At 36.7% G+C, this 25,716-nt stretch overlaps 2 protein-coding genes and 1 long non-coding RNA gene across 4 annotated transcripts; all 3 read left to right on the forward strand.

Annotated features, from left to right (window-relative positions):
• Nucleotides 1–12,719: 12,719 nt before the first annotated feature.
• Nucleotides 12,720–14,984, forward strand: LOC113062756 (uncharacterized). Of its 2 annotated transcripts, none has more exons than XR_003278586.1 (5): nt 12,720–12,753; nt 13,060–13,201; nt 14,085–14,117; nt 14,200–14,495; nt 14,649–14,707. It is a non-coding gene; the product is annotated as an uncharacterized LOC113062756 (long non-coding RNA). The 2 variants fall into 2 exon arrangements; XR_003278585.1 differs by lacking the exon at nt 14,649–14,707 and adding an exon at nt 14,925–14,984 and having other exon boundaries at nt 12,721–12,753.
• Nucleotides 14,985–18,536: 3,552 nt separating this feature from the next.
• Nucleotides 18,537–21,969, forward strand: LOC113063366 (homeobox protein SIX6-like). Its single transcript, XM_026233694.1, has 2 exons — nt 18,537–20,207; nt 21,355–21,969. The coding sequence occupies exons 1-2, from the start codon at nt 19,636–19,638 to the stop codon at nt 21,518–21,520; spliced, it is 738 nt and encodes a 245-aa protein (XP_026089479.1). The 5' UTR covers nt 18,537–19,635; the 3' UTR covers nt 21,521–21,969.
• A 454-nt stretch (nt 21,970–22,423) lies between these two features.
• On the forward strand, nt 22,424–25,716 carry LOC113063365 (homeobox protein SIX6-like). Its single transcript, XM_026233693.1, has 2 exons — nt 22,424–23,372; nt 24,514–25,716. Exons 1-2 carry the CDS (start codon nt 22,801–22,803, stop codon nt 24,677–24,679), a joined length of 738 nt encoding a protein of 245 aa, XP_026089478.1. The 5' UTR covers nt 22,424–22,800; the 3' UTR covers nt 24,680–25,716.

Genomic DNA, 25,716 nt, shown 5'->3' on the forward strand with positions numbered 1-25,716 from the left:
GTTGAACAAAAATTTGTTAATTAAGTTAAAATAAAATTAGACAATTTACTCAAAAATGTACATTTTGTCATCATTCTGACCAGACTTGTATGAAACACAACATAAGCAGAATGTCCTTTCTTCTGTTTTCCATACAATAAATGTGTTTTATGATTTATATTGCCAGGGGTGTAAACTGGACAAATTTCCATTGTTTAGTGAACTCCATTAAGTATGTTATATCCAATGTGAAATTTGTTTTTTCATGTTGTACAATGCCAATTATAAGGCAACTGAATTTATGTTGTTGCCATTTTGTTTAATGGCAGAAAAAAATGATCAGTTGAAATGACTTGTTGAACAGTAAACATATTGGGAAAGTATTAGCTACAAACTGTAATACCACCTGACACTTCCTAAAGGCGGTCCTTCAAAACTCTCTCAAGTGTCCTGAGTGAGGTCACAGTGAGGCGAAGAACCACTCTGAAGGAGCTAAAGGGTGAAGCTCTTGTATGGGAGGCTCACACTCACAAAGTGCCAATGTAAATAGTATATTTCAGCTATTTTTCTTATAAAAAACTCTACGCACAGAAAACGTTCTATATATGTTAAAATGTCAAATAAACCATCAAAGAGACTAAATTTTCCAAAGACAGGATTGATTAAGGGTCTGTATACTTTTATAAGGCACTGAATTTACCAACACTTTTTTTCTAGATTTCTGATAATTATTATGTAGTTCCAAAAATGTGTTGATGGTAAAAGTATATACCATCAACACAAACCAGAAACGTATTTTGATGCTGGTTTCATGTGACAGAAAATAAATGTATACCACCACAAGTGACATTCACACATGCAAAATGTTCTGTCTCAAATGTAATTCAGACACTGGCCTGTGGGTGCTGACGTTCTGAGTGGTGAAAATGCTCTTAAGAGGCCACTTGAAAGCCTTGGAGGTCATGCCCTCCCTTGCCTGGCATCTGGTAACCTTGTCAGAAAAGATCACCAGCGTGGAGGACTTCAGCTTTCCTGAGAAACTGAGATGTAATCTCTTTAATTGGTGTCAGCTTAGAGTCTCTGCAGCTGAGAGACACATCTAGGAGCTCTGAGAGGACAGCCAGTCTTCATGACCTTTTTCAACCCACTTTTGCAAAGGGGGCATCCATGACTGAGCCTTACTTTCTTGAATTTGCATTGGATGATGAGTCCCTGCTCTTTGTCATGTAATCGAAAAATGCAAACTGAGGGCTTCAAACTAGATTGTTGGAAAACACAGTCATAAGCAAACTCAAGTGTACTATTTCAAGACAGATCACTTACAGTCACAAATGGGCTACAATCCTTATATACACCCATGAAGCACTTGAAAAGTTATACTCTCTGTGCAAAGGGATACAAAAATAACTCATTTTGTTTGGTTTAATTAAATATGATGAACGGCATATAAGGTTGTTAAATTACTTTGTCAGATTTTTGCAAGCGCAAGAATGGACCTCACACAAAGTGTGATTTTGATATTGCAGTTGCAGGGTCAATCTGAGGAAACAGTGCCATTTGTGTGCTGTTTCTCCATCTCCAGGACTTACAGCTATATACATAATAATATAGGGCACTACAGTTCATTTATTTGAGAGATTTACCTAAAAAAGGAAAAAACAACAAATCAGCATTTGTCTTAACATGTTAACAGAGATAAGATACAAGTATTTCTTATTTCTTACTTAACCTTTAATGTTTAAAAGTTTTTTTTTTTTTTACATGTATTATTTCTATTTTATTGTGATTACACCAATATTTTCCAAATTCAACTGAAGTTTCCCTAATTCAACTGTCTAATTCAACTGATGTTCTTGGCAAAAAGCACAAGCATCTTTAATGTAAATAGGGTTAGGTGCAACATCAGACAGTTGTTCACCTTTAAATCTAAAAAACGTTGACCTTTTAATGAAACCATGAATATATGCAAAATATAATTTTTTATTTTAGTATTGTAACTTTTTTCTATATTTTTTCTCTATATTTATTCAACTCCAACAGCTTTCAAAATTATGATCCTTGGTGCACATTTGCCTAAATAACTACATCTGCCTAATCAAGAGAGATTTGTAACCTTGTTAAATATATCATCTCTTTATACAAACATACAAAAGACAGATATTAAAATTATTATTTAGGAAAACTTAGGAGCTCGATACATAAACGCTTTACTGTGCATTTTCTGAATGATTCCCTATGGGACTCCCACATGTTTGCCACTCTCCTGTCTGTTTCTTTTACAGCGCATGACCCAGTATGTACCCGCTGAGCCAGGAGACAAAGAGAAGAGATAGCACAAGGCAAGCCACTGATGGAGGTGAGGGGACAATGGTCACCAAGGTGATACTGAAATTCAAAAGCAATGAAAACAGGTTGATCTTTTGGGGGGTGTTTGAATGTATCTATTGTGGCACCCCGGGTGGGACCTCTGATGACAAATGCCCTGCAATTTGCCTGTGTGCAATGTGGCTTTTCTGATGACAGTAACCATCTTGTATTTGCTGCGTTATCAACATACTACATGCTACACATGCAGGATCTACAAATTAGTGATGCTTTAGGCAACTTCTTCATAAAATAAAGTCCCAAAAGGAGGTTTTCACTCTGATGTCATAGAAGAACGATTTTGGGTTCCTCAAAAAAACTTTTGTTGAACAGTTCTTAAACAAACCATGTTTTTAGGTGTGTGTGTGTGTGTGTGTGTGTCCACTATATAAAGAAGCTTTCGTGCAATGAAATGTGTCCAGGGTTGTTAAAGGTTCTTCATGGAACTAGACATATTTTTAAGAAAGCAGAGCTAATGTATTGTTTATCTGTGAGTTATCTGTGTGGCTCCTGAAATACGGGTCTAACAGTGTGCACATGTGTGCGACTCCAGCGCTTTTCTGTCCTCATTTTTGAAGAGGCACACTTGAAGAGGCGCTCTGAGTTGTTCCAGGCGCAATCTCAATATTTGCCTACTCTACCTAGCAGGAATGCTTTCTCCTCATTACTTGGTGACAAAGTGCTGGCTTTAACAAGCATCCTTCTGCCCCTCCTCGGCATTTAGAGACCCCCCCCCCCCCCACACACACACACAAAAAGAACATCATTTTAATTATGCAGTCAATCACAATTAGAAGCAAATGTTTTCCCTGTTGGGCCTGCCCCTCTTTTCAGGGCTTTGTGCCTTGCCCCTTTGTCCTCCGGGAGAAAGGCCTCAACTGTCAATGGGGTGGCTGAGTGGATGTGGGTAAGGTGGAGGCTCGCGTCCTTCAACGTACCTCGGAACGTGCTTTGTGGGGTTAAGGGGAAGCAGGGGCGAAGGGAGGAGTTGGAGTACATCCGTAGCACATTTGCTGAATTAAGGAGCACAGTTGGAAGACTGTGGACGAGAGGCTGAGGGAACGAGGGGGGTGTTGATGGAAGACTTGTTGCTAGGTGACTAACAACCACTGCGTGTCCGTCTTTTTCTTCTCATTTATGCACTGTTCAATTCTCTGTTCTGCTTCCAGATAGTCACATTGCTCCCCCCCCCCCCCCCCCTCCTCCTTGCTGTATCCTGTCCACTTACTCTGAAATAAAGAGTTCCCAGAGAGGGAAAAAATTACCTTGCGCTATTTGCGCCCTATAGAGTGATTCTCAGAAGGCTATTGAACAAAAACTCTGTCTATACAGCTAACTAACAGAACACAATATTTCAGCACAATGAAGAACCAAACGCTTGCTTTAACTGTGCGTTGAACGCTCTGCAAGTTTATTTTTATTTTTATATTCACTATAATCTATCTTTTCACATCGTATTATCATTTTATAAATTGACGATCTTTTTTTTCACGTGTTAAAATACTTTTTGTTTACGTCTGAAACATTTTTACGTTTCACAGTTTAATGAATGGAAACACTGACTGCTGCACAATACTGTATATCTTCTGTTTATTTGTAAAATCATTTTTTCATTTATTGAAATACTAATATCATGCATTTTACTCTATATAATCTTTATTAAAATGTTTTGTCCATTTACTGATTTTTCTTAAATAATATGCATTCACTCATTTATTCAGTTATTGATTAATAGTGTGAGAGAAATGCAATGAATCAGAGTCAAAAAATGTGTTATGATTTATGATGTCAATTCCTTAAATATGATGTAAAAAAGAAAGGAACGAATTAACAAATAAATAAATGTTTTTATAAGCATTTGACCATTTTTGACAGATTATATGATTTGTTTTCATCCAAAATTTTTCTTTCCGTCTTTCTTTCTTTTTGTCAGATTAAACAAGGGTTCATGCTTCTGCAATGTCTTTGCATGATTAATTATGAATGCTTTTCTTTTGCATGCTTTGATTGCAAATGTGTCATTGAGTTTTGATTAAAGGTCATATGCATAAAGCAACTGCCAGCTCCCATTTTCCATTTTCCACATCTGAATGTGATTTTTGACATCTGATTTCAAGTCGTCTCTCCTTATTTTGAAACAGTGAAAAGAAACAGTGTCTGTTGTCACTAGTTAGATGACATCACGTTCTTCAGTGTGGAGCCGTCGCCGAGCTCATGGCATGATATCACATTCTTAAGGCTTGCATTGTTTGAGGTCTCAGAGCACTACTGTCATCTACAGAGTATCAGTTCTGCCCTGTCCATCTAGTGCATAAATCAGACAGCATTTTCAGACAAATCACACTATAACCTGCAATATGGTGTAACATCCTGAGGATACATCAAGGATTACTGATGGTCACAGAGGTCAAGATGATACCTTTGCCCCCTTAGGTTTGCATATCACTGTCTTTGAGCCTTCATATTTGCATGTGGACAGTAGTACTCGCCACTGGCTCCACTTACTGTTACACATGCATGTTAAGACAGGTTCCAGAGGGACTCTAAGCTCCTCCACACGGCCTGGTGACAGCAAGCATCTGACCAGCTAAATCAACCTTAACATGCCACCCAGCAACACAAGACTGGATCAGTGCCCATAAGTGACCTGATATGATGAAGGCTGCTGTGACATCTGTCCTTGCCATGCGCAGAAAACCCCTGCCTACTGTGACAGGCATTTTAACACATACTTCAGGATTTCCGTCCACTGTTAAGCTTGTGATATCTTACACAGATCATCAACGTGACCTCCTAGTTGAATGAAAAGCAATTTATATTATAAATAAATAACCTATTTAAGACATATGCGCAAAGAAGAAAGGCCACACATGAATCACAGATATTTTTCTTGACGTGCAATTTAGTTTTATTTTACTATTTCAAATTTTAAGTAATTTGTTTGATATTTATTTATAGAATTATATGTGGTAGGGTATGACCATATCCAGGGTTTTAACATTATTTTCAAACTGTAATTTTAGCTGGTGTGGATTACAGGTCCCTTTCTGATTCCCATCTCACCCCTAGCCTGAACTTTATGAGTTTATAAGAGGCTCAGCAGCACTTAGATGGCATTACTGTAGTCCGCCTGGACATGTGTCATGAGGTCAATCGGTGCAGTGGTAACAGAATGGCAGCCAGCCACCCAAAACAACTGATTAAACACTTGCTCGGCCTCTGGAACAGCAGATTATTTCATTTTCTATTTTAGTTTATTATGACACACACCTGAATGGAATGACACAATTATCTCAAACAACAGAAACGATGCAAAAGGGAAACAAAGTCCAAGCTGAATGATGCATTGACAGTAAATTCTTGACTGAATGCAGTTCTCATGCATTTACATATTAAACACCTTCGTGACATCACTGTTTCCTCTAGCTATAGGAACATTCAGGGTCTCAGGCTTTCACATACTGGTTTAGTCAGAGGTCACCTGATGGCTATTTGCAGAAACAGATACTGTATATTTCTATTCCCTGAGAGACTTAAGATAATATCTACTCCTAAGACACTGGGTATACAGTACAGATTACACAGATCAGCGGCGGATTACTAATGTAAGTAAAACAAAGTTAAAACAAGCTGACAAGGGGACTCTGGGAAAAGGTCAATATTGTTGTTGTCTATATTTGTGACTCTGTATGTGTCTTACTTAAAGATATGACTAAATATGTTGATGGGAATTAAAATAATAATAATAATTTTAACACAAATACTCATTTTTATAACTTGTTTCATCATTTAAATAGAGAAATCTGAGCCAATGCATGTATAACCTACATGCATTTGATGTATTAATAAATGTCTCACTTGTTTACATTAATGCATTAACTAGCTTGAACTAAAAGCATCTTTCAATCTTTGTTTATGTGAATTAAAATGTTTATTGTCTTACTAATGTTAACAAATATCACTTTTTGTATTCCAAACGTATTAGTAAATGTTGAGGTTATAACATTACGATTCATAAATGCAGAACTCTTGTTCATCGTTACCAAATTAATTTGTACATTATGGCTATAAATGAGGGAAATCACGCATATAGATCTTTGTAGATTTTTTGTCTCCTGTGTGTTTGATGTTCTAGCATCCTTATTATTCTTATTTCTTATAAAGTATTAATAATAAAACAAAATAATGAATTTATATTATAAAAATAATCTTTATGTGCATCCTCGGTCTAGGCAAATACAAACCAAGCTTGAGTTTTCATAGGTTGCCTATAAAAGATCCATTCGATGTTCTTACTCGCTTCATTCATAAGTCTGAGCTCATTAAGACTGACACACAGCAGAAAAAAAAAGAGCCAAGCAAGCGCATATGTAATGTGGAAACAGGTAGAGAGTGTAGTAAAGTGGTGTGTGTTTGGGGGGGGGGGGGGGGGGGTATGGAGAGAGATTATTTGGGGGCAGAAAGAGAGAGAGAGTTTTGCTCACTGAGGCAGAAAAAGCGGACAAGCTGACACCCACGAGATGCTCTTGATGCTCCCTGTGCACGGACATGGAGAGCAGGCATCATGAAAGTTGCATGGGTGCCATTGGCCCTCTTCATAATTCAACGGCTTCATATCCACACAAGGCACCTCGGTGACAGCACTTTCTCTTTTGTATTAAACATGTACACCAGATCACTGCATGGGCAGAGTTGAAACTATCACAGGACAACCACCGCTTCCAGTGCTGCTGAGAAAAGGACATCTGAGTCTATTTGAGTCTATTGATATTCCAAACTATGAAACCAGATTCATTTGGATTTATTCTACAATGCCATAAACCCATGCAAATGCAGTGTATGTATGTATGTTGTCTTAAAGTGTTATGTTGTGGTTCAAATATGTCCCATGGCAGGCAAGTCATTGCTTCCTAAAATAGATGATTTGAATCTTACTAGCTGGCTCCTAAATCCTGACCTATACTTGGGTTTATAGAAGCAGTGTTATTCTACCGTTGATTTATAATTCATGCTATGCACTTACAATAAAGCAAACACTGGTATATAATTCTGTAGCAAATATTTCATTAAATTTAAAAGCTTGCTTAATAACAAAAGCTGAACAAAACAAGCTAAAACTTTGAATGTTTGAAATCACTTTATTACTAAAAATTAAAACAAGTGTGCACTGTATAAAATATAAATATAAATGTTTTCCTTGAGAATCCACTTAGGTCACTAAACTTGTTTAATAACAAATCAAATTAAAAAATGCTATTTTTTTGTTTGTTTTTTACAAAAAAAATGAAATAGTAAATTTGTACTGTGTGTAAAATGAAAATAAAAAATGTAGCTTTTTTAAATATATATATTTTACTTATTACAAATGTTTTGAAAATCCAGGCAAGCTAATAAACTTGTTTAATAACTAACTAAAATACAAACTTTTTTTTTTTTTTTACTAAAACTAAAACATTAAGTATGTACTGTATATAACATGTAAATCTTGAACAAATATTCACAGTTTTTTAAAATATAAATTAAACATACTTTCCTTGAGAGCCTACTTAAGCTGCTATGCTAATAATTCTTTCTATATTTGAAATGTGGTGATATTTGTGGTCAAGTGCAGCAAACTTTTTCCAGACATTATTTATAGCACCTTCTTGGAATCCCCATGGGCTCGTTATAACCTTAATTAATCCCATCACTTCTTTCATAGGCACCAGATTGGGAAACAAGGCCGTCTTTAGAACATGCACCTGAGGAGTTCAAAATAGAGCATGATCTACTTTGGTGAACACTTTTAGACTCTCAGGATGAGTGGGCTGTGTGCGGACACTGAGATGTGTGTGTTTGGGTGTAAAGAGTAGTGGTCTGTAAAGCTCAAGGTCAAGCAAGCATGTCATTCAACTTGAGGGCAGCTTTGTACAGCTTGAGTGTATTAAACTTTTACAACTACAACATCAATTAAGTGCTGGTCTTTGAGCAATGAATTTGGATTTGCTGGGGTGTAACGGAAGATAATTTGTGGTTCTAACACTTTGAGGTCAGTATATTTTTAAAAATGCTCTTTTCATCTTAATATTAATAAATTTAAAAAAATGTAAAACAAAATGCAAAATATACCCGTGACTATATCAGACCTGTTCCATGCCCTCACTGTCACCTTTGCTTGACCTTCTATACTCTACTGTCCTATAAATAATGGCAAAAGTAATAAATAAATAAATAAATAACAACAACTTAACTGAATCGACTAACATGCAATCCTTGTGTGACAATACAAAGAATGAATCATCAGAAAGAGAGCAATGAATATAAACATAGAAAGGACAGATTGTAAAACTAAGCCATTATAGCCTTATGCAAAAGAGCATCCTTCCTTTTTCCAACTAATCCAATCACCACTTCCTCAGAACCTCTACTAGGGAATCACAAAATCTCTCTCGCACAGAGCGATAGCTTGACCCTCCAGCCAAACAAGTCATATTTACAACTGCACCTTCTGAGCCGATTTACATTCGTTCCCAATAAGCCGATTAGCCAGAGTAAGCTTGGAGCTCTCTTGTGCCGTATCATAATGTTAAACATGGTTTAGTCATCATGCACAGACTGCTGGGAACTCCAGTCTTCCTCACACACATTCCTCCCACCCTCTGGGCTCCTCCTAATAAGGCCTGCTTCTGAACAGACTGAAGGTGCACTCACTCTCACCTTGGGCTGTTTGTTTGTGTATGTGTGTGCAGGCTGCATAGGTTATATATAGCAGTGTGTTCATGTGGACAGATTTATGCAATACATGATATCAAAGCTTACAGTCATTTTAGCAGTAGCAGTTAAACCAAGCCAACACAACCACCTCAACGTCTAGCTACTACATATTTATGGAACATGGAATGTTTTTTTTATGTTATGTATTAATCTATAGTTCTTCAAAGAAATTAGATGCAAACAAAACAAATACTAAATACTATAAAAGTAAGTTTACTAGAAAAAAGCACTAGGCTATTTCAGTCGTTTTACATCACATGCAGTTTCACATTTAATTCAAATTTGCTACTTGCCATTTCTTTGTAATTAATTCTGAAATTTACTAGCAATATCTGAGTGAAAAATATAGTTTCTACATCAACAGTTTTTCAGTGTGCAGGCTTAGGATATATACTGAGTGTATTTGATTAAAATATTTAAATTAAATCATTATAATATTTATTATTAAATACATATTCAGTGGCTGATACAATCTTTGTAAATGGAATAGCCTACACTTTTTTATGTACATTTTATGTACATTTTATGTTCACAATCGTCAATTAAACGATTTCTTTATCATTATTATAGTACAAAATCTCCTCAGTGTGACAGCCTGAAACAAACTAACAAACGAATAAATAGGCCTAATTGTATACTTAACACTTCGTATTTATGTAGATTTTTCAGCCATTTTCAAAAACATATTTAATAACTCAAAAAAGTGTACGACACCTTAATTGCTAAATGTATATACGTCTATAGGCTATATTATATATTTATATAGGCTACAATGTGATTCCTGCACTAACCTGTGTCAGGGAGGCTATATTTGGTAGGACTAACATACTTTTGCTTTCCGTTAGTTTTATCCTCTATACTTTTTTTATCCGCCCGAAATGTTAAAACCTTAATTGTTTTGAAATAATAATAATAAATAATAATAATAAAAAAAATGCCTCAGTGCCACTTTCTCAAATCGCTCGTGGAGTTTGCGCTCCAGTCTGCCGATGCTAAGCAATCATGAGCCACGTTCTCCATGAAGGCGAAGAAGTTTCAGCTAACCATAAATGGATTTCCAGCCACATTCAAAACTGTATTTTTTTCTAAAACTGTATTTCCTACAGATTTTCTGTAACCAGCAGATGGCAGAAGTCTTCCACTAACACCTATATCAATATCTATCAACAAACTAAATATTTTATTTTGTTAATCATTTAAGTATATATATATATATATATATATATATATATATATATATATATATATATATATATATATATATATATACATCAATAAGTGCAAATATTTGTAAAAATCACAAATTATATGTTGTTTGTCACATGTAGCTGACCATTTTTGTGTAGTGTAGGTTTTCAACGCAGCTACCACCATAAATACATTTTCAAACCTGTGGGAAGCACAATAGGATATATATTTTTTTAAGGAAAAAAGTATCTTTCCACAAACATCATGATTTATTAATTCAAAAATGATTTGCCTCTTTTAGGAGTTGCATCACATGACATTTTACAATCTAAAAAAGTATCTGATATTTTCGATGAGGCTTTTTTATTGACATGATGAGTTCTTCATTTTGATTTTGACAGTTGCATCACATTGATTTTAAATAATAATAGTAATAATAATAATAATAATAATAATAATAATAATAATAATAATAATAATAATAATAATAATAATAATAAAGAAATCGCATTTTATTGCATATTTAATTTTAAAATTAGCATCGCAACCCCTATGAAGGACTGAGCATGCAGGATGATCATGAATTTGGAAGTGTGAACCTGAGTGTGGCTGTCTGCTTATACAGATTTGTCTGCTTTTCTATGGATATTAGATATTCTCTGTTATAGATTATGATTTATACAAAGTCAGCTCTTCTAATGCTGTTTGGCACCATCCAAGCAGCAGATTTATCCACTGCATTATCCTCAGCTGCAAAAATGATCCTGGGATCCCTGTCACTCTAAATGCCCATTTATGGCTTAACCATTGCATATTTAGAACACCAGAGGGGTTGTTAATATGACTACTGGCATGATACCTTAATTACAATATAATCCAGCGGGAGCAATTGCTCTCTGGCCTCTGAGATTGTAGCAATGCTTTCTGAAAATTCAATCTAATGGTCATTGATCCAACATGCTTGATGAAGGATAATCCTTAGTTTGGCTAAACAAAGTCAGATGTGTACTCTAGGCCATTTGGACAACAAAAGCATGATACTGTGATACTAGCTGGAGGCATGTATAGACAGTGTATATTAACAAGTGTTAGTGAAAGAAATGTTTATGGTGGATTTAGAAAGAGGGAAACAGAGGTAGAGATAACAGAGAGAGAGAGAGAGAGAGACATGAGAGCAGCCTGCTCTTATACAGTCTGTATAGGCAGCACAGCACATCCAGAGGAATCTGGGTCATCTAATGGCCCCTCACCCACTATTCCTTTTTTTTTTTTTCTTTTTTTTTTTTTGGTGGGACATGCTGTGACCCCACACCGTGGGAATCTGTGGTCCACAACGGATGACTTTAACTGTCTCACAAGAAAAATGTGGATTATAGAGCAATGATCTTTCCTTTATTATACCTTAGTTATTAAAAAAGAAACTCTAATAATGAGAAATTTTTGATTATTTCAGTGTTATCATTTTCTTCTAATCATTATTATGACTAAATGAATAGAAAACAGTGATCATAAACATCATAAACTATATAGAAAATACTTTCAAAGTACACAATACATGAATAAATTACTGGAAAGCCAAGAGGAGAGTTAATGCCTAAAATAATAATTTATTGTTGCTTGCATTTAGTATATATGCAAAATTCGTCACCACAATGAAACACGTTATCAATGACAATCAATCATTTTGTTCTACTCAGTTGTATGAAAGCATACTATATATAAATTTATGTCTACATGAATCACTCTATATAAATGTATTACATTTTTTCCCGTTGATTAGAATGATACACTTAATAACAGAAATGTAAACACTTAATAGAAATGTAAACCCTTAAAAAGCTGTTTAAATAATGAGCTTATGCATTTGACTACAAATTACACTCATTTAGTTTAATCACCTACTTAAATCCATCAAAATTTCAACACTGAAAAAATACTCAATCACTCGAAATGTCAATTGAAAATATTATCAAATCTGTAATTGCAGGAACGTCTGTCACTTCTTTACACAGCTGAACCTATAGGCAGTGACGCTTTTTGGAGCAACACAAAAGCAAATGTTTGGCTATTTCAAAATAACAAGAAATACCATTAAATATGAATGGGCCTTTAAATGTTTAAAGGCTTAAACTTGTCAGGCCACTAAAACAACGTTTTTCCTATTTCATATACTCGTATGGCCCCACGGTGTGGAGTACGGGCCAATTCAAACCCTATAACCAACATATCTCTGATGAAACCTTCAATGTTTTCCAGACAAATATACACTGTAAAAAATTTCTGTAAATTTACAGCATATTAACAGCGTAAATATACAGTACTGAACTGTTTTCTAAAATTACGGTGTCTTACCGTAAATGCACACGTGATCGGTGGGAGAGGGGCAACCAAAGGCTAGCTGACGCATGGAGGAGCATGGATTCAGTCAAAGTTTTATGGATTTCATCTCAAGTTGAGGCTCATTTACAGGTAAGCAGATCAAAGTCTGAATACATTTTTATCTTAAACTGCAGCGTTTTTTTAATGTGGGCACAATATTTTAATTTACCTTTGACAAATCTTGCCAAGACGGTGAACTAGCATGTATGCAATTTTTACAAATTTCTCCTGAAAGTTAAGTGTGTATGTGTGTGTTTGTGAAGGATTTGAATCGTTTTTTTTTCTTTCCTGGTGTAAAATCCTGTAAATGTTAAACTTGTAAATAGTTAAATATAAAATACTTGCGTTCGCTGATTATTTCATTGGATATGAATTGAACATATTCGGCAACGGTAGAAGATGAGCACGTGATCGGTGGGGGAGGGGAGCAACGGTTAGCGTCTGATACCAGAGAAAAGCATCATCAGTCTCTGTGAATAAAACGGATATTATCTCAAATATAATCTCGATTACAGATTGCAGATAACGAGGATATGAAGTAAGTGTGTTTTCCTGATTTTCTGAAACACTTATTTGCACAATTATATTTACATTTTGCATTGGCGCCAACCCAGTGTAGTTTACAATGGAGGATTTGTTTTTTTGCATTAATGTTGCTAAGTTAGGTGCGTATAAAGTTGGTAACTTATATATTATCCTTATATATTGGGAAATCGAAAATAGGCCTGTAAACTTGATTTTACTTAGGAAGCATAAACTCATCGCCTTTTGCATGAGCACTTGACTGGATAGATGGAAAGAGTAACGTTAGCGTTAACGTTATGGTGAGAAACGTTTGTTTTCGGAGTGACACATTAGTCTTTCAATATAAGTCGTATCTAAAACTAGTTAGAGTGTAATCTAAATATATTCTAACTTATTGTTAATAAAGTGGTCTTTGTATGTGAGCACATTTTAATTTTAATTTTGCACTGGATTTATTGGCACAAATCTCTATATCACAGAGGAAACGTTACTTCATTCACTTACATTCTAACTTGTTCCTCAGCCTCAAATACAGTTTTGTGAGTGTGTGAGAGAGAGAGAGAGAGAGTGTGTGTGAGAGTGTGTGAGAGAGAGAGAGAGTGTGTGTGTGTGTGTGTGTGAGAGAGAGAGTGTGTGTGGTGTGTGTGAGAGAGAGAGAGAGAGTGTGTGTGGTGTGTGTGTGTGTGTGTGAGAGAGAGAGAGAGAGAGAGTGTGTGTGTGTGTGTGTGAGAGAGAGAGAGAGAGAGAGAGAGAGTTAGAGAGAGAGGAAGAGGAGAGAGCAGTAGACAGAATATTTTTAAGTGTTTTTAATGAAAAGTTGGAGGATGTCCCAGGATGAGAACAAAGATATGGTACACCTGCTTGTCAAGATTCTAACGTTAATGTCCCACTTCCAGGAACATGAAGATGGACTGGTTTCACATGCAGATGTAAGTATTTAATTTTCTTCTTCCCACTTCACCACATTATATTATGTAATATTATTATTTGTGTATTGTGTGTTCTCTACAGGTTGCAGTATCTGCATCTGATGTTGAGAAGACACTCAATCTACCTGCCAATCCTCATCTGATTTTGCTGGGTTAGTGTGTCATTGCACATGATGAAGAAGAAACATTTACTGATGGCTGAGATATAAAATTGTTAACATTGCTGTTGTGCACAATTGTTAAAATTGCTTCTTTTTTTTCTTTTTTTTTTTGTGAGTGTCCAGTCAACATTTTTGACTGCAGTTGCAACAGTGTTTGCTGTGTACTACATCTTCAACCTGCAGTATCAAGAGGCTAGAGGTTAGAATTTTTTCAAAGGTAAGTGTTTTCCTTTTTGCGTATGTTTTTATCACTCTCTTAGAATCTGTGGTAACACTTTATAATAAGTATACAGTAGTAAAGTAATAAATTATTTGCAAACTAGTTACCTCAACCTTTCTCCTGTGTTCTACTTGTGTTCTTCCATTTCAGTTTTTTCAGTTCATCATCTGAAACACTGTCAAATGTGGTTTTATTCGCATGCCAGACACGGAGAAAATAGGAGAAAGGCATGTAGATCCACATTAAATCCAAACGAGTCAGAATATATATATAGATCGTTTGCAAATGATTTATAAGTGCTTTATTACTTTATACTTATTATAAAGTTTTACAAAATTAATCTAAATTCTAAACCAAATTAATTAATCAGAATTTTGAAAAATGGTTATTATACACTTTGTTAATTTTTAATGCAACTTTCCTTAGATGATTCTATGGAATAAACCCAGAAAGAGGCTCAAAGACCTGCCGAGGCAAGGTAGTCTCCAAGAAGACGGGGAAGGTGGTGAATAAGAAGTCCACTACAGTCAATCCAAAGGTTGCCACTCTACAAAAAAATCGAATGGACTTCAAATGGGACTTCATCTAGGCAAGTGAAGTTACACATACATTTTCATTAAATACAGTTCTTAATACAACTTATTTCACAGTTTACACACATGGAATATTTCTCACATTTAAACTTGTTTAACAAAAAAAAAAATCAACATTTAAAAGTAGTCAGTTGAAAAAGACTGATGTGACTCATTTTGGTTACTAACGTTGCGTCCCTGTAGTTTGCATTGCATAAAATAAAATAATTTACAGCAAAGAAACGGTTTTATAAATAAAATATCCACAAACCTATATTTGACCCAAAAAAAAGTCGTCAGTGGCACTGAGAACTACCCTGAAGATGATACAGTCCACACTCATTACAACCCCTATGTTGTTGCAACTGTTCAGTCCCAGGTTACACAAAAACTGCGGGTTCGAGCCCTGCTCGGAGCGAGTCGTTGCTGCTGCTGCTCTCGTTCAGTTTCAGCCTCGGGATCTGATTCTGGATCATAAATATACGCTGAATCTGACTGTTAGCCATGGTTTGTTTTGGATGTTTTTTTCCTCACGGTAATGTCACAGCTTCCAAACGCTCTCAACAAAAGCCTACTGGCGCTCGTGATTCTTTAGCTCCGCCCACACGTCACGCCTCCAGCCACTCGTGTTTTTCCGGGAAAAATCGTTACAGACTATCTTTCTCTTATGAATATAATAAAACTAAAGACTTTTTGGAGTTATGAAGGATGCAGTACTACTCTATAGGTACTCAAGATTAACAGGATATTGAGTGAAAACGAGCATTTCACCCCTCCTTTAAGAAATAAACGATGTGCAAATCCGTCGTCAAACTGGGCCTTGTTTGTAAAACAAGCATCTTCGAAATGCAGGGAACAAACAAAAACACTTGCACAACTCCGTTGATGCTCTGTAAAAATAAACTCCATCCACTGGTCCCTTAATGCTGTTTCTCTTTTGGTAATCTGTGCAGGGTTGTCTTGCCCTGGAAACCAAAAACACACTTCTTTTGTGACATTTGGCGACGCTTTCGCTCTGATCAGTGAAGTCTGTTGTGCTCTCTCTGCTCTGCTATACTGGAGCGCGCGCTCTTCCGGCAGAAGTGCCTCAGGACCCATATAAGGAAATTCCGCTCCATCTAACGTCACACAGAGCCATACTCGAAAAAAACTTTCCGAAACTTGTGACAAACCGGAAGAGGTATTTTTGGAACAGAAATACTCCTTCAAACGCACAACTTAATTTTTGAAACTTTGTCCATGTTTAGCATGGGAATCCAACTCTTTAACAGTGTAAAAAACTCAGTATGCATGAAATAGCATTTCACCCCCCCTTTAATCTAGTGTTCCTTTTTTTGATTAGCTAATTAATCCTTTGGATAACTTTACAAAAATTATTAGTACAACTTCTAACATAATATTGTAACTTTTATTCATTAATACACTAATCCACATCGCGATTTCAGTTAGTGTACAACACTATTTTATTATATTCATCACAAATGTGACAAATTCTGTGACAATCCACATTATTTGCCTAATTCCGTTTTGATGATTGGATTCCGTGATTGCCTCCATGTTTTTCACATTGTGGAAATCGTAGGGTCCTAAGTTTCTGAAATTTTTTATATTGTTATACAGTATACATGTTTTTTGTTACGTTCTATTAAAATTCTGCTGATGATATTTTAACTTAAAAAGGATTTTTCTCTATGTTTATGTTTCAGACTACACCCCTCCCTGGCTACACTTGCATCAGAGTTGGTGACAGTTTTATGCTTCTGAAACGTTCTTGGACTGTTCTACAAATCCTTGCCAGGTTTTGACTTTTATTACACCAAAATAAGATTCTTGTTCAGAAGTTGTTTGCCATTTCTTAAAGACTGTTTTTAGGGGAACGTACACTCCAAGCCCATGCCCATATATTGTCATACACATAGCACAAAGCTAGACCTAAAATGGCTGCTTGTTTTGTGTTTTATATGGTCAACTTAAATTAGTTTAAATATGTCCACAGACTTCTGCAGGGTTCATTTTGCACATTGTCTGTTTTGTAAATTGGTTAATTTTCTTCTCTCTTCATCTCATCTTTCTCTAAGACAAACAAAGACTGATTCTTCCATTTTGATTGCTTTTGTTTTTTTTTTGTTTTTTTTGAGAAAGCATTTGAATTATTGGTTGGGCGCTTAAATAAATAGTGTTCTATAAGAAATACCCCCTTGGTCTTCTCTTTTCTGTCTATTTGCTGCCACTTTTTAGTATAAATGAAATGATAGTTTGTGAATTTGTTAAAATACAGATATTTTTAATAAAGTTAATGATTGGCAAAATTGCCAGTTCTACGGTTTAGAAAAAAAAAAAAAAAAACTAGAATACAGTAATGATTCCTGAAAAATTACGTTACACCGCTAGAAACCCTGCTGCCAGTATATTACTGTTAATTTACAAAAAAAGCTGTAATTCAGAAAACTGTAAAATAACGGTACACAGCTGGAAACCCTGCTGCCAGTATATTACCGTTAATTTACAGAAAAGCTGTAATTCTGGAAACTGTAAAATTACAGTACACTGCTGGAAACCCTGCTGCCAGTATACTACCGTTAATTTACAAAAAAGCCGTAATTCAGAAAACGGTAATAAAACTGTAAAATTACGGTACACTGCTGGAAACCCTGCTGCCAGTATACTACCGTTAATTTACAGGACAATTTTTTACAGTGTAGCCTACTGAAATGTAAAATGAAGGGGCTTCTCTTATCTATTTTCTCTTGTTTTAAAAGTTTCTGTTGCTTTAAATTAGTTAAATATTAATTAAATATTAAATATGAATGAACCATTAAGTAATTAATAAATGCATCCGAGGTCCATAGATTTGATTATATTTAACTTTTTATGCTATTTATGCCTCTTTTATTATGAAATATTTAAATAATAAATAAATAGTATTTTGTTATTGCTTTAGCTGAATTAATTTTATGATCAGTTTTACAGATATTTGTTTCGAATGTAACTTGTTGGTAATGGTGTGCAGGTTAAATTGTGCTAATCTTGATGGTGTAAAGAAGAATCCGTCTCCATGTCGGGACTGCAGTGCATGAAAATGAGCAGCTTCTGTACACATTCTAAAATCAGAGATACGGGCAGCTCATACATCATGCAAAAAGGGCCCGAAGGATTTTCTTCAAATGAAATGTGTGGGTCTGTGAAAATAATATCAGGGGCTTTCCGTCAGAATGAACTGTTCCACTGTAGCCAGCCGTGAAATAATCTGACCCGACACTTCAAACCATCTGCGCTATCCATGCGTTTTCTTATTTAATGCGAGCTGCAGCTGATATGATAGCCTACCACATTTTTTATGATGTTGCAAATCCTGATTAATCCCCAAATTAACTCAGAATATTTCATTGATGCAAAGTGTTGTGATATAAGAACAGTTTAGATTAATCAAAATATATGTCAATTAAAAAAGCAATTAAAATACCTAGGACGAAATTATTTGCTTAAAATAGGCCTAGTTTTCGCTGAAATGGTCGATTATAACTGCTTATGTAAGCTGTTAATAGTCTTTAGCGTAGCTACTGGTTAGCAGAGATCAGCAGACTCGTGTCCACGTGCAGCTGGAAGGCGGGATGGTTTGTCCAGTTAAGACTCGTTTCATCCTAAACAGCGCGATATTAAATTTGACAGGCCTGTGACTGTTGCGCTGAGCTGTCAGATGTCTACGTACGAACTCATATCAATGACTCCGTAACTGAACGAATCTTTCCTAATTTGTTTCCTTTTTGTGTCAGCGGCCATAATTCTTCACAAGCGAGACTCCGGGGTGGACGACTGACTTCTTTTCGGAAAATCAACACGACTAATGGATGATCTCATTTAATGTTATTTGTCATTTCAATCCGAACATTCGCGCGTCGGAAACGCCTGTGCTCGCCTGTTCAGAACGATAAAAAGCCAATCATGTCCTCCCCTGTGTTAAGACTAGGCTATAAAAAGTCCAACGAGTGACAGCTTAAATATAACATTTTGTGCTAGATGAGACAACACTGTTACCTTCCATTAGGTTTTAAAATTCTCAGAAAGTAGGCTAGTTAACGTCGCATAAACTTAACTTAAAATCTGCGTAAAATACGCAATCGAGTACAGGCTAATTAACTCGCGGGGACTCGGTAAAAGCAGAGGTCGCCGATGTTTACATTCTGAAAGGCGCTGTCGATGTCTGGGAGGTGCTGAAATCTACTCAAGCTCAGTTCCGCGTGATTGCCCCCCTTTGACAGTGATTGACAGGCGAAACCACGCAACCAAACTGCCAAGTCCAATAGAAAATCAGAAGCGGACTGCACGTCTTTTCCCTCCTCAAAAACATCATTCTTGTGCTATAAGCTCGTGCCCTCGAACTCTCGAGGAAGCCTCAGACCGACCGAGCGACCGATATCTATTTCTTTACATCATCTAACGTTCATCAGCTGATTCTGGAATTGCCTTTTTGTCTGGATTCGACCGTGGGAGAAAGAGAAAAGCCGCATAAAGCACGGAACTGTGCTTGATGTAGAGAGGACTGCGAGGGGGAATCAGAAGCCTTCATGTTTCAGTTGCCAATTTTGAATTTCAGTCCCCAGCAGGTAGCGGGGGTATGCGAGACTTTGGAAGAGAGCGGAGACATCGAGCGTCTCGGCAGATTCCTGTGGTCGCTGCCCGTGGCACCCGCTGCCTGCGAGGTGCTCAACAGAAATGAATCTGTGCTGCGAGCTCGGGCTATCGTAGCCTTCCACACCGGGAATTTCCGCGATCTTTACCACATTCTGGAGAACCACAAGTTCACCAAAGAGTCTCATTCCAAACTGCAAGCACTTTGGCTGGAGTCACACTACCAGGAGGCAGAGAAGCTCCGAGGCCGCCCGCTAGGACCAGTGGACAAATATCGGGTACGGAAGAAGTTCCCTCTGCCTAAAACAATTTGGGATGGAGAACAAAAGACGCACTGCTTTAAAGAAAGGACCCGGCATTTACTTCGAGAATGGTACCTCCAGGATCCTTATCCGAATCCGAGTAAAAAGAGAGAGCTTGCACAAGCTACGGGACTCACTCCCACTCAAGTGGGGAATTGGTTTAAAAATCGAAGACAAAGGGACAGAGCCGCAGCCGCTAAAAACAGGTGTGTTTCCCATTTTAATCATGGGGCCCATATTGAGCAAATATTTCATATTCTAGCTATAAAATGGATATAAACTAAAATATATAATTTAAACGAAATATACACATTTAATAAAGGAAAGGCTATAGGCTAAAGCATAACATTGCCTACTGTCACTTGTCAACAATAAACCAACACCCTATACCAAAAAATAATATTAATAATAAAATAAAAGATCGATATAGCTACTCACCAAATATTAGTAGGCTATGTACTTTAGCTGTATGTTTTTGTTTGTTTGTTTTAAATCCGACATTTCCTGGACTTATTTTTTGTTTATATTATTATTATTATTTACATTATTACTGAAAAATAATAATAGTAATAAGTGCCGTCACATGTTGCAACAAAATGTTGTTACTTGTCACTTACGACTAAAACTCATTGGCTAGCTTTTGTGTGTGTAATTAGGCTATGGTTTGGGCCTAGTCTACATCACTGGGTAAAAGTCCTTTTTGATATGCGAAATAACAATTAACGAGAAAATAAGAAATGCAGCCTAGATTAAACGATACTTACTTTCATTTTAGGCCAATAACTAATCTTGATTTCGACAGTTCAGCTGTGAATTGAAGAACTTCTACCGTGATGTCAATAAGCTTTTTGTTTTTTTTTTGTGCAAGGTGCTCGCTGTAGTAGCTAAAGCGAATAAGGAACGTTTCTCACTAATTTACCTCTGAAAAATTGTGTTCTGTATTTTGTTTTAAGTTTACATTTATAAGCGGATATGCTATTAACAACGTTAAATTGGGTAATATTGAATCACAACTGTTAAAAATTTAGGCCTATAGATTGTTTTAAAATCCGCCTATTTATGGTTAAAATGTGTTTAGACCAATAAAATAAGTTTTTTTTTTTTTTTTTTTTTTTTTTTTTTTTTTTTTTTTTTTACATTGCCATTCATTTTATTAAACTAAGCCATATAACAGATTTCTAGACAACAGCTGCGCGCATTGGCTGTAGCATCCCTATCGTGTTCTTCCGGGGCATTCCGTTAGTAGCCTAGGCTAAACCTGGAGCCGGGAATAAGCAGAACATCATTTCATAATAAAAGAGTTTTAATAGAAAATCCTTCATCTGAACACCATCCTTTTTCCTTTTTTTAAAGGTTCCAGCAGCAGGTGTTGTCTAATGGCTCGGTTCGGTCCCTAACTGGAGAGGATGGTGCTGTAGACCGACTGGGGAACGCGTCGAGCCCAGAAGCGAGCCTGTCGAGCAAAGCCGCTGCGTCGGCCATCTCCATCACTTCAAGTGACAGCGAATGTGACATCTAACATCGCACCGAACCGGCCCGAGGGGCTATAAGGGAAGACTATGAAAAAATTAACACATACGATGGAAATCGAGACAGACAATCAGCAAGATAAACAAGCACATTAGTGCCTGCCTTAACGTATCAAAGGCCGTGTTTTTTATTGCATTTCATTTAATTTATTAATTTTTTAAGGCTGTTACACCAGCCTGGAATCTTGGGATTCACGGAATGCTTTATCATCAAAATGTATTTATCTTTTTGTGAGAGCAAAGTGGGGGCAAACGCGGGAAAAAAAAAACTATCTACTTTTGTAATCGATTGCCTCAAACAAATAGCCTATGTGCCCCTACGGAAATGATATTTAACACTTTTGGTTAATTTTGAAAAGGACTTCATGGTGAAACATTTGACCTCCCGGGTTTTCTAAGGTGTTTACGCATTAAATTGTTACTCTTATAGAATCTCATTTTTATTTGCTTGGTCATTTCAATTCTGGTCATTCAATTCTGGCCATAATTCTTCACAAGCGAGACTCCGGGGTGGACGACTGACTTCTTTTCGGAAAATCAACACGACTAATGGATGATCTCATTTAATGTTATTTGTCATTTCAATCCGAACATTCGCGCGTCGGAAACGCCTGTGCTCGCCTGTTCAGAACGATAAAAAGCCAATCATGTCCTCCCCTGTGTTAAGACTAGGCTATAAAAAGTCCAACGAGTGACAGCTTAAATATAACATTTTGTGCTAGATGAGACAACACTGTTACCTTCCATTAGGTTTTAAAATTCTCAGAAAGTAGGCTAGTTAACGTCGCATAAACTTAACTTAAAATCTGCGTAAAATACGCAATCGAGTACAGGCTAATTAACTCGCGGGGACTCGGTAAAAGCAGAGGTCGCCGATGTTTACATTCTGAAAGGCGCTGTCGATGTCTGGGAGGTGCTGAAATCTACTCAAGCTCAGTTCCGCGTGATTGCCCCCCTTTGACAGTGATTGACAGGCGAAACCACGCAACCAAACTGCCAAGTCCAATAGAAAATCAGAAGCGGACTGCACGTCTTTTCCCTCCTCAAAAACATCATTCTTGTGCTATAAGCTCGTGCCCTCGAACTCTCGAGGAAGCCTCAGACCGACCGAGCGACCGATATCTATTTCTTTACATCATCTAACGTTCATCAGCTGATTCTGGAATTGCCTTTTTGTCTGGATTCGACCGTGGGAGAAAGAGAAAAGCCGCATAAAGCACGGAACTGTGCTTGATGTAGAGAGGACTGCGAGGGGGAATCAGAAGCCTTCATGTTTCAGTTGCCAATTTTGAATTTCAGTCCCCAGCAGGTAGCGGGGGTATGCGAGACTTTGGAAGAGAGCGGAGACATCGAGCGTCTCGGCAGATTCCTGTGGTCGCTGCCCGTGGCACCCGCTGCCTGCGAGGTGCTCAACAGAAATGAATCTGTGCTGCGAGCTCGGGCTATCGTAGCCTTCCACACCGGGAATTTCCGCGATCTTTACCACATTCTGGAGAACCACAAGTTCACCAAAGAGTCTCATTCCAAACTGCAAGCACTTTGGCTGGAGTCACACTACCAGGAGGCAGAGAAGCTCCGAGGCCGCCCGCTAGGACCAGTGGACAAATATCGGGTACGGAAGAAGTTCCCTCTGCCTAAAACAATTTGGGATGGAGAACAAAAGACGCACTGCTTTAAAGAAAGGACCCGGCATTTACTTCGAGAATGGTACCTCCAGGATCCTTATCCGAATCCGAGTAAAAAGAGAGAGCTTGCACAAGCTACGGGACTCACTCCCACTCAAGTGGGGAATTGGTTTAAAAATCGAAGACAAAGGGACAGAGCCGCAGCCGCTAAAAACAGGTGTGTTTCCCATTTTAATCATGGGGCCCATATTGAGCAAATATTTCATATTCTAGCTATAAAATGGATATAAACTAAAATATATAATTTAAACGAAATATACACATTTAATAAAGGAAAGGCTATAGGCTAAAGCATAACATTGCCTACTGTCACTTGTCAACAATAAACCAACACCCTATACCAAAAAATAATATTAATAATAAAATAAAAGATCGATATAGCTACTCACCAAATATTAGTAGGCTATGTACTTTAGCTGTATGTTTTTGTTTGTTTGTTTTAAATCCGACATTTCCTGGACTTATTTTTTGTTTATATTATTATTATTATTTACATTATTACTGAAAAATAATAATAGTAATAAGTGCCGTCACATGTTGCAACAAAATGTTGTTACTTGTCACTTACGACTAAAACTCATTGGCTAGCTTTTGTGTGTGTAATTAGGCTATGGTTTGGGCCTAGTCTACATCACTGGGTAAAAGTCCTTTTTGATATGCGAAATAACAATTAACGAGAAAATAAGAAATGCAGCCTAGATTAAACGATACTTACTTTCATTTTAGGCCAATAACTAATCTTGATTTCGACAGTTCAGCTGTGAATTGAAGAACTTCTACCGTGATGTCAATAAGCTTTTTGTTTTTTTTTTGTGCAAGGTGCTCGCTGTAGTAGCTAAAGCGAATAAGGAACGTTTCTCACTAATTTACCTCTGAAAAATTGTGTTCTGTATTTTGTTTTAAGTTTACATTTATAAGCGGATATGCTATTAACAACGTTAAATTGGGTAATATTGAATCACAACTGTTAAAAATTTAGGCCTATAGATTGTTTTAAAATCCGCCTATTTATGGTTAAAATGTGTTTAGACCAATAAAATAAGTTTTTTTTTTTTTTTTTTTTTTTTTTTTTTTTTTTTTACATTGCCATTCATTTTATTAAACTAAGCCATATAACAGATTTCTAGACAACAGCTGCGCGCATTGGCTGTAGCATCCCTATCGTGTTCTTCCGGGGCATTCCGTTAGTAGCCTAGGCTAAACCTGGAGCCGGGAATAAGCAGAACATCATTTCATAATAAAAGAGTTTTAATAGAAAATCCTTCATCTGAACACCATCCTTTTTCCTTTTTTTAAAGGTTCCAGCAGCAGGTGTTGTCTAATGGCTCGGTTCGGTCCCTAACTGGAGAGGATGGTGCTGTAGACCGACTGGGGAACGCGTCGAGCCCAGAAGCGAGCCTGTCGAGCAAAGCCGCTGCGTCGGCCATCTCCATCACTTCAAGTGACAGCGAATGTGACATCTAACATCGCACCGAACCGGCCCGAGGGGCTATAAGGGAAGACTATGAAAAAATTAACACATACGATGGAAATCGAGACAGACAATCAGCAAGATAAACAAGCACATTAGTGCCTGCCTTAACGTATCAAAGGCCGTGTTTTTTATTGCATTTCATTTAATTTATTAATTTTTTAAGGCTGTTACACCAGCCTGGAATCTTGGGATTCACGGAATGCTTTATCATCAAAATGTATTTATCTTTTTGTGAGAGCAAAGTGGGGGCAAACGCGGGAAAAAAAAAACTATCTACTTTTGTAATCGATTGCCTCAAACAAATAGCCTATGTGCCCCTACGGAAATGATATTTAACACTTTTGGTTAATTTTGAAAAGGACTTCATGGTGAAACATTTGACCTCCCGGGTTTTCTAAGGTGTTTACGCATTAAATTGTTACTCTTATAGAATCTCATTTTTATTTGCTTGGTCATTTCAATTCTGGTCATTTTCGATGTTAGACGATCGCGTTTTAGAGCATGTACGCCGATAGTGAAGATTTTAGTGAATAAAGGACTTATTATAATAAAACTTTGATGCTCAAAGTAACCATACAGACTTATTCTCATCAATTACTACCAATATTAAACTAAATTCATGTTTTGTTTTGTTTTTCCCCGACAACCATTTTGTTGATAAGTTACAAATTATTATTATTACCAGTATTCGGTAAATGTAGGCTACAGTGGTGTGTTTAACCTGATAGCTAACTGCGTGTCCAGACGCGTTAACCGCCCCGTGTGATTGGTTTTGCCGTCCCGTAATGTTTTCTGACAGGAGAAGGTCAACGAGAGGGCGAAGCGCCTCGGTTTCAAAACGAGCAAGCCAGAGATCAAAAGCATCGAAAACTTCGAAAATGCACAACCGAATGCTATAATTTATTTACTGATTTACTTATTTGTTTGTGCTTTGATTGCTTACAGAAAAACTGAATTACTGTATTACTTATACATTCCTTTAATGCCACTTTTGTTGTGAGAAGGAAGGACAAACATAGGCTATGTT

This window comes from Carassius auratus, chromosome 45 (genome assembly GCF_003368295.1).
Source record: "Carassius auratus strain Wakin chromosome 45, ASM336829v1, whole genome shotgun sequence".
Lineage (NCBI taxonomy): Eukaryota > Metazoa > Chordata > Actinopteri > Cypriniformes > Cyprinidae > Carassius > Carassius auratus.

Excerpts from the sequence above, each read along its gene's own strand:
- LOC113063366 (XM_026233694.1), top strand. The coding sequence starts at position 19,636 with ATGTTTCAGTTGCCAATTTTGAATTTCAGTCCCCAGCAGGTAGCGGGG. Across the intron at positions 20,208-21,354 it reads GCCGCAGCCGCTAAAAACAG|GTTCCAGCAGCAGGTGTTGT; the intron begins GTGTGTTTCCCA and ends CTTTTTTTAAAG.
- LOC113063365 (XM_026233693.1), top strand. The coding sequence starts at position 22,801 with ATGTTTCAGTTGCCAATTTTGAATTTCAGTCCCCAGCAGGTAGCGGGG. Across the intron at positions 23,373-24,513 it reads GCCGCAGCCGCTAAAAACAG|GTTCCAGCAGCAGGTGTTGT; the intron begins GTGTGTTTCCCA and ends CTTTTTTTAAAG.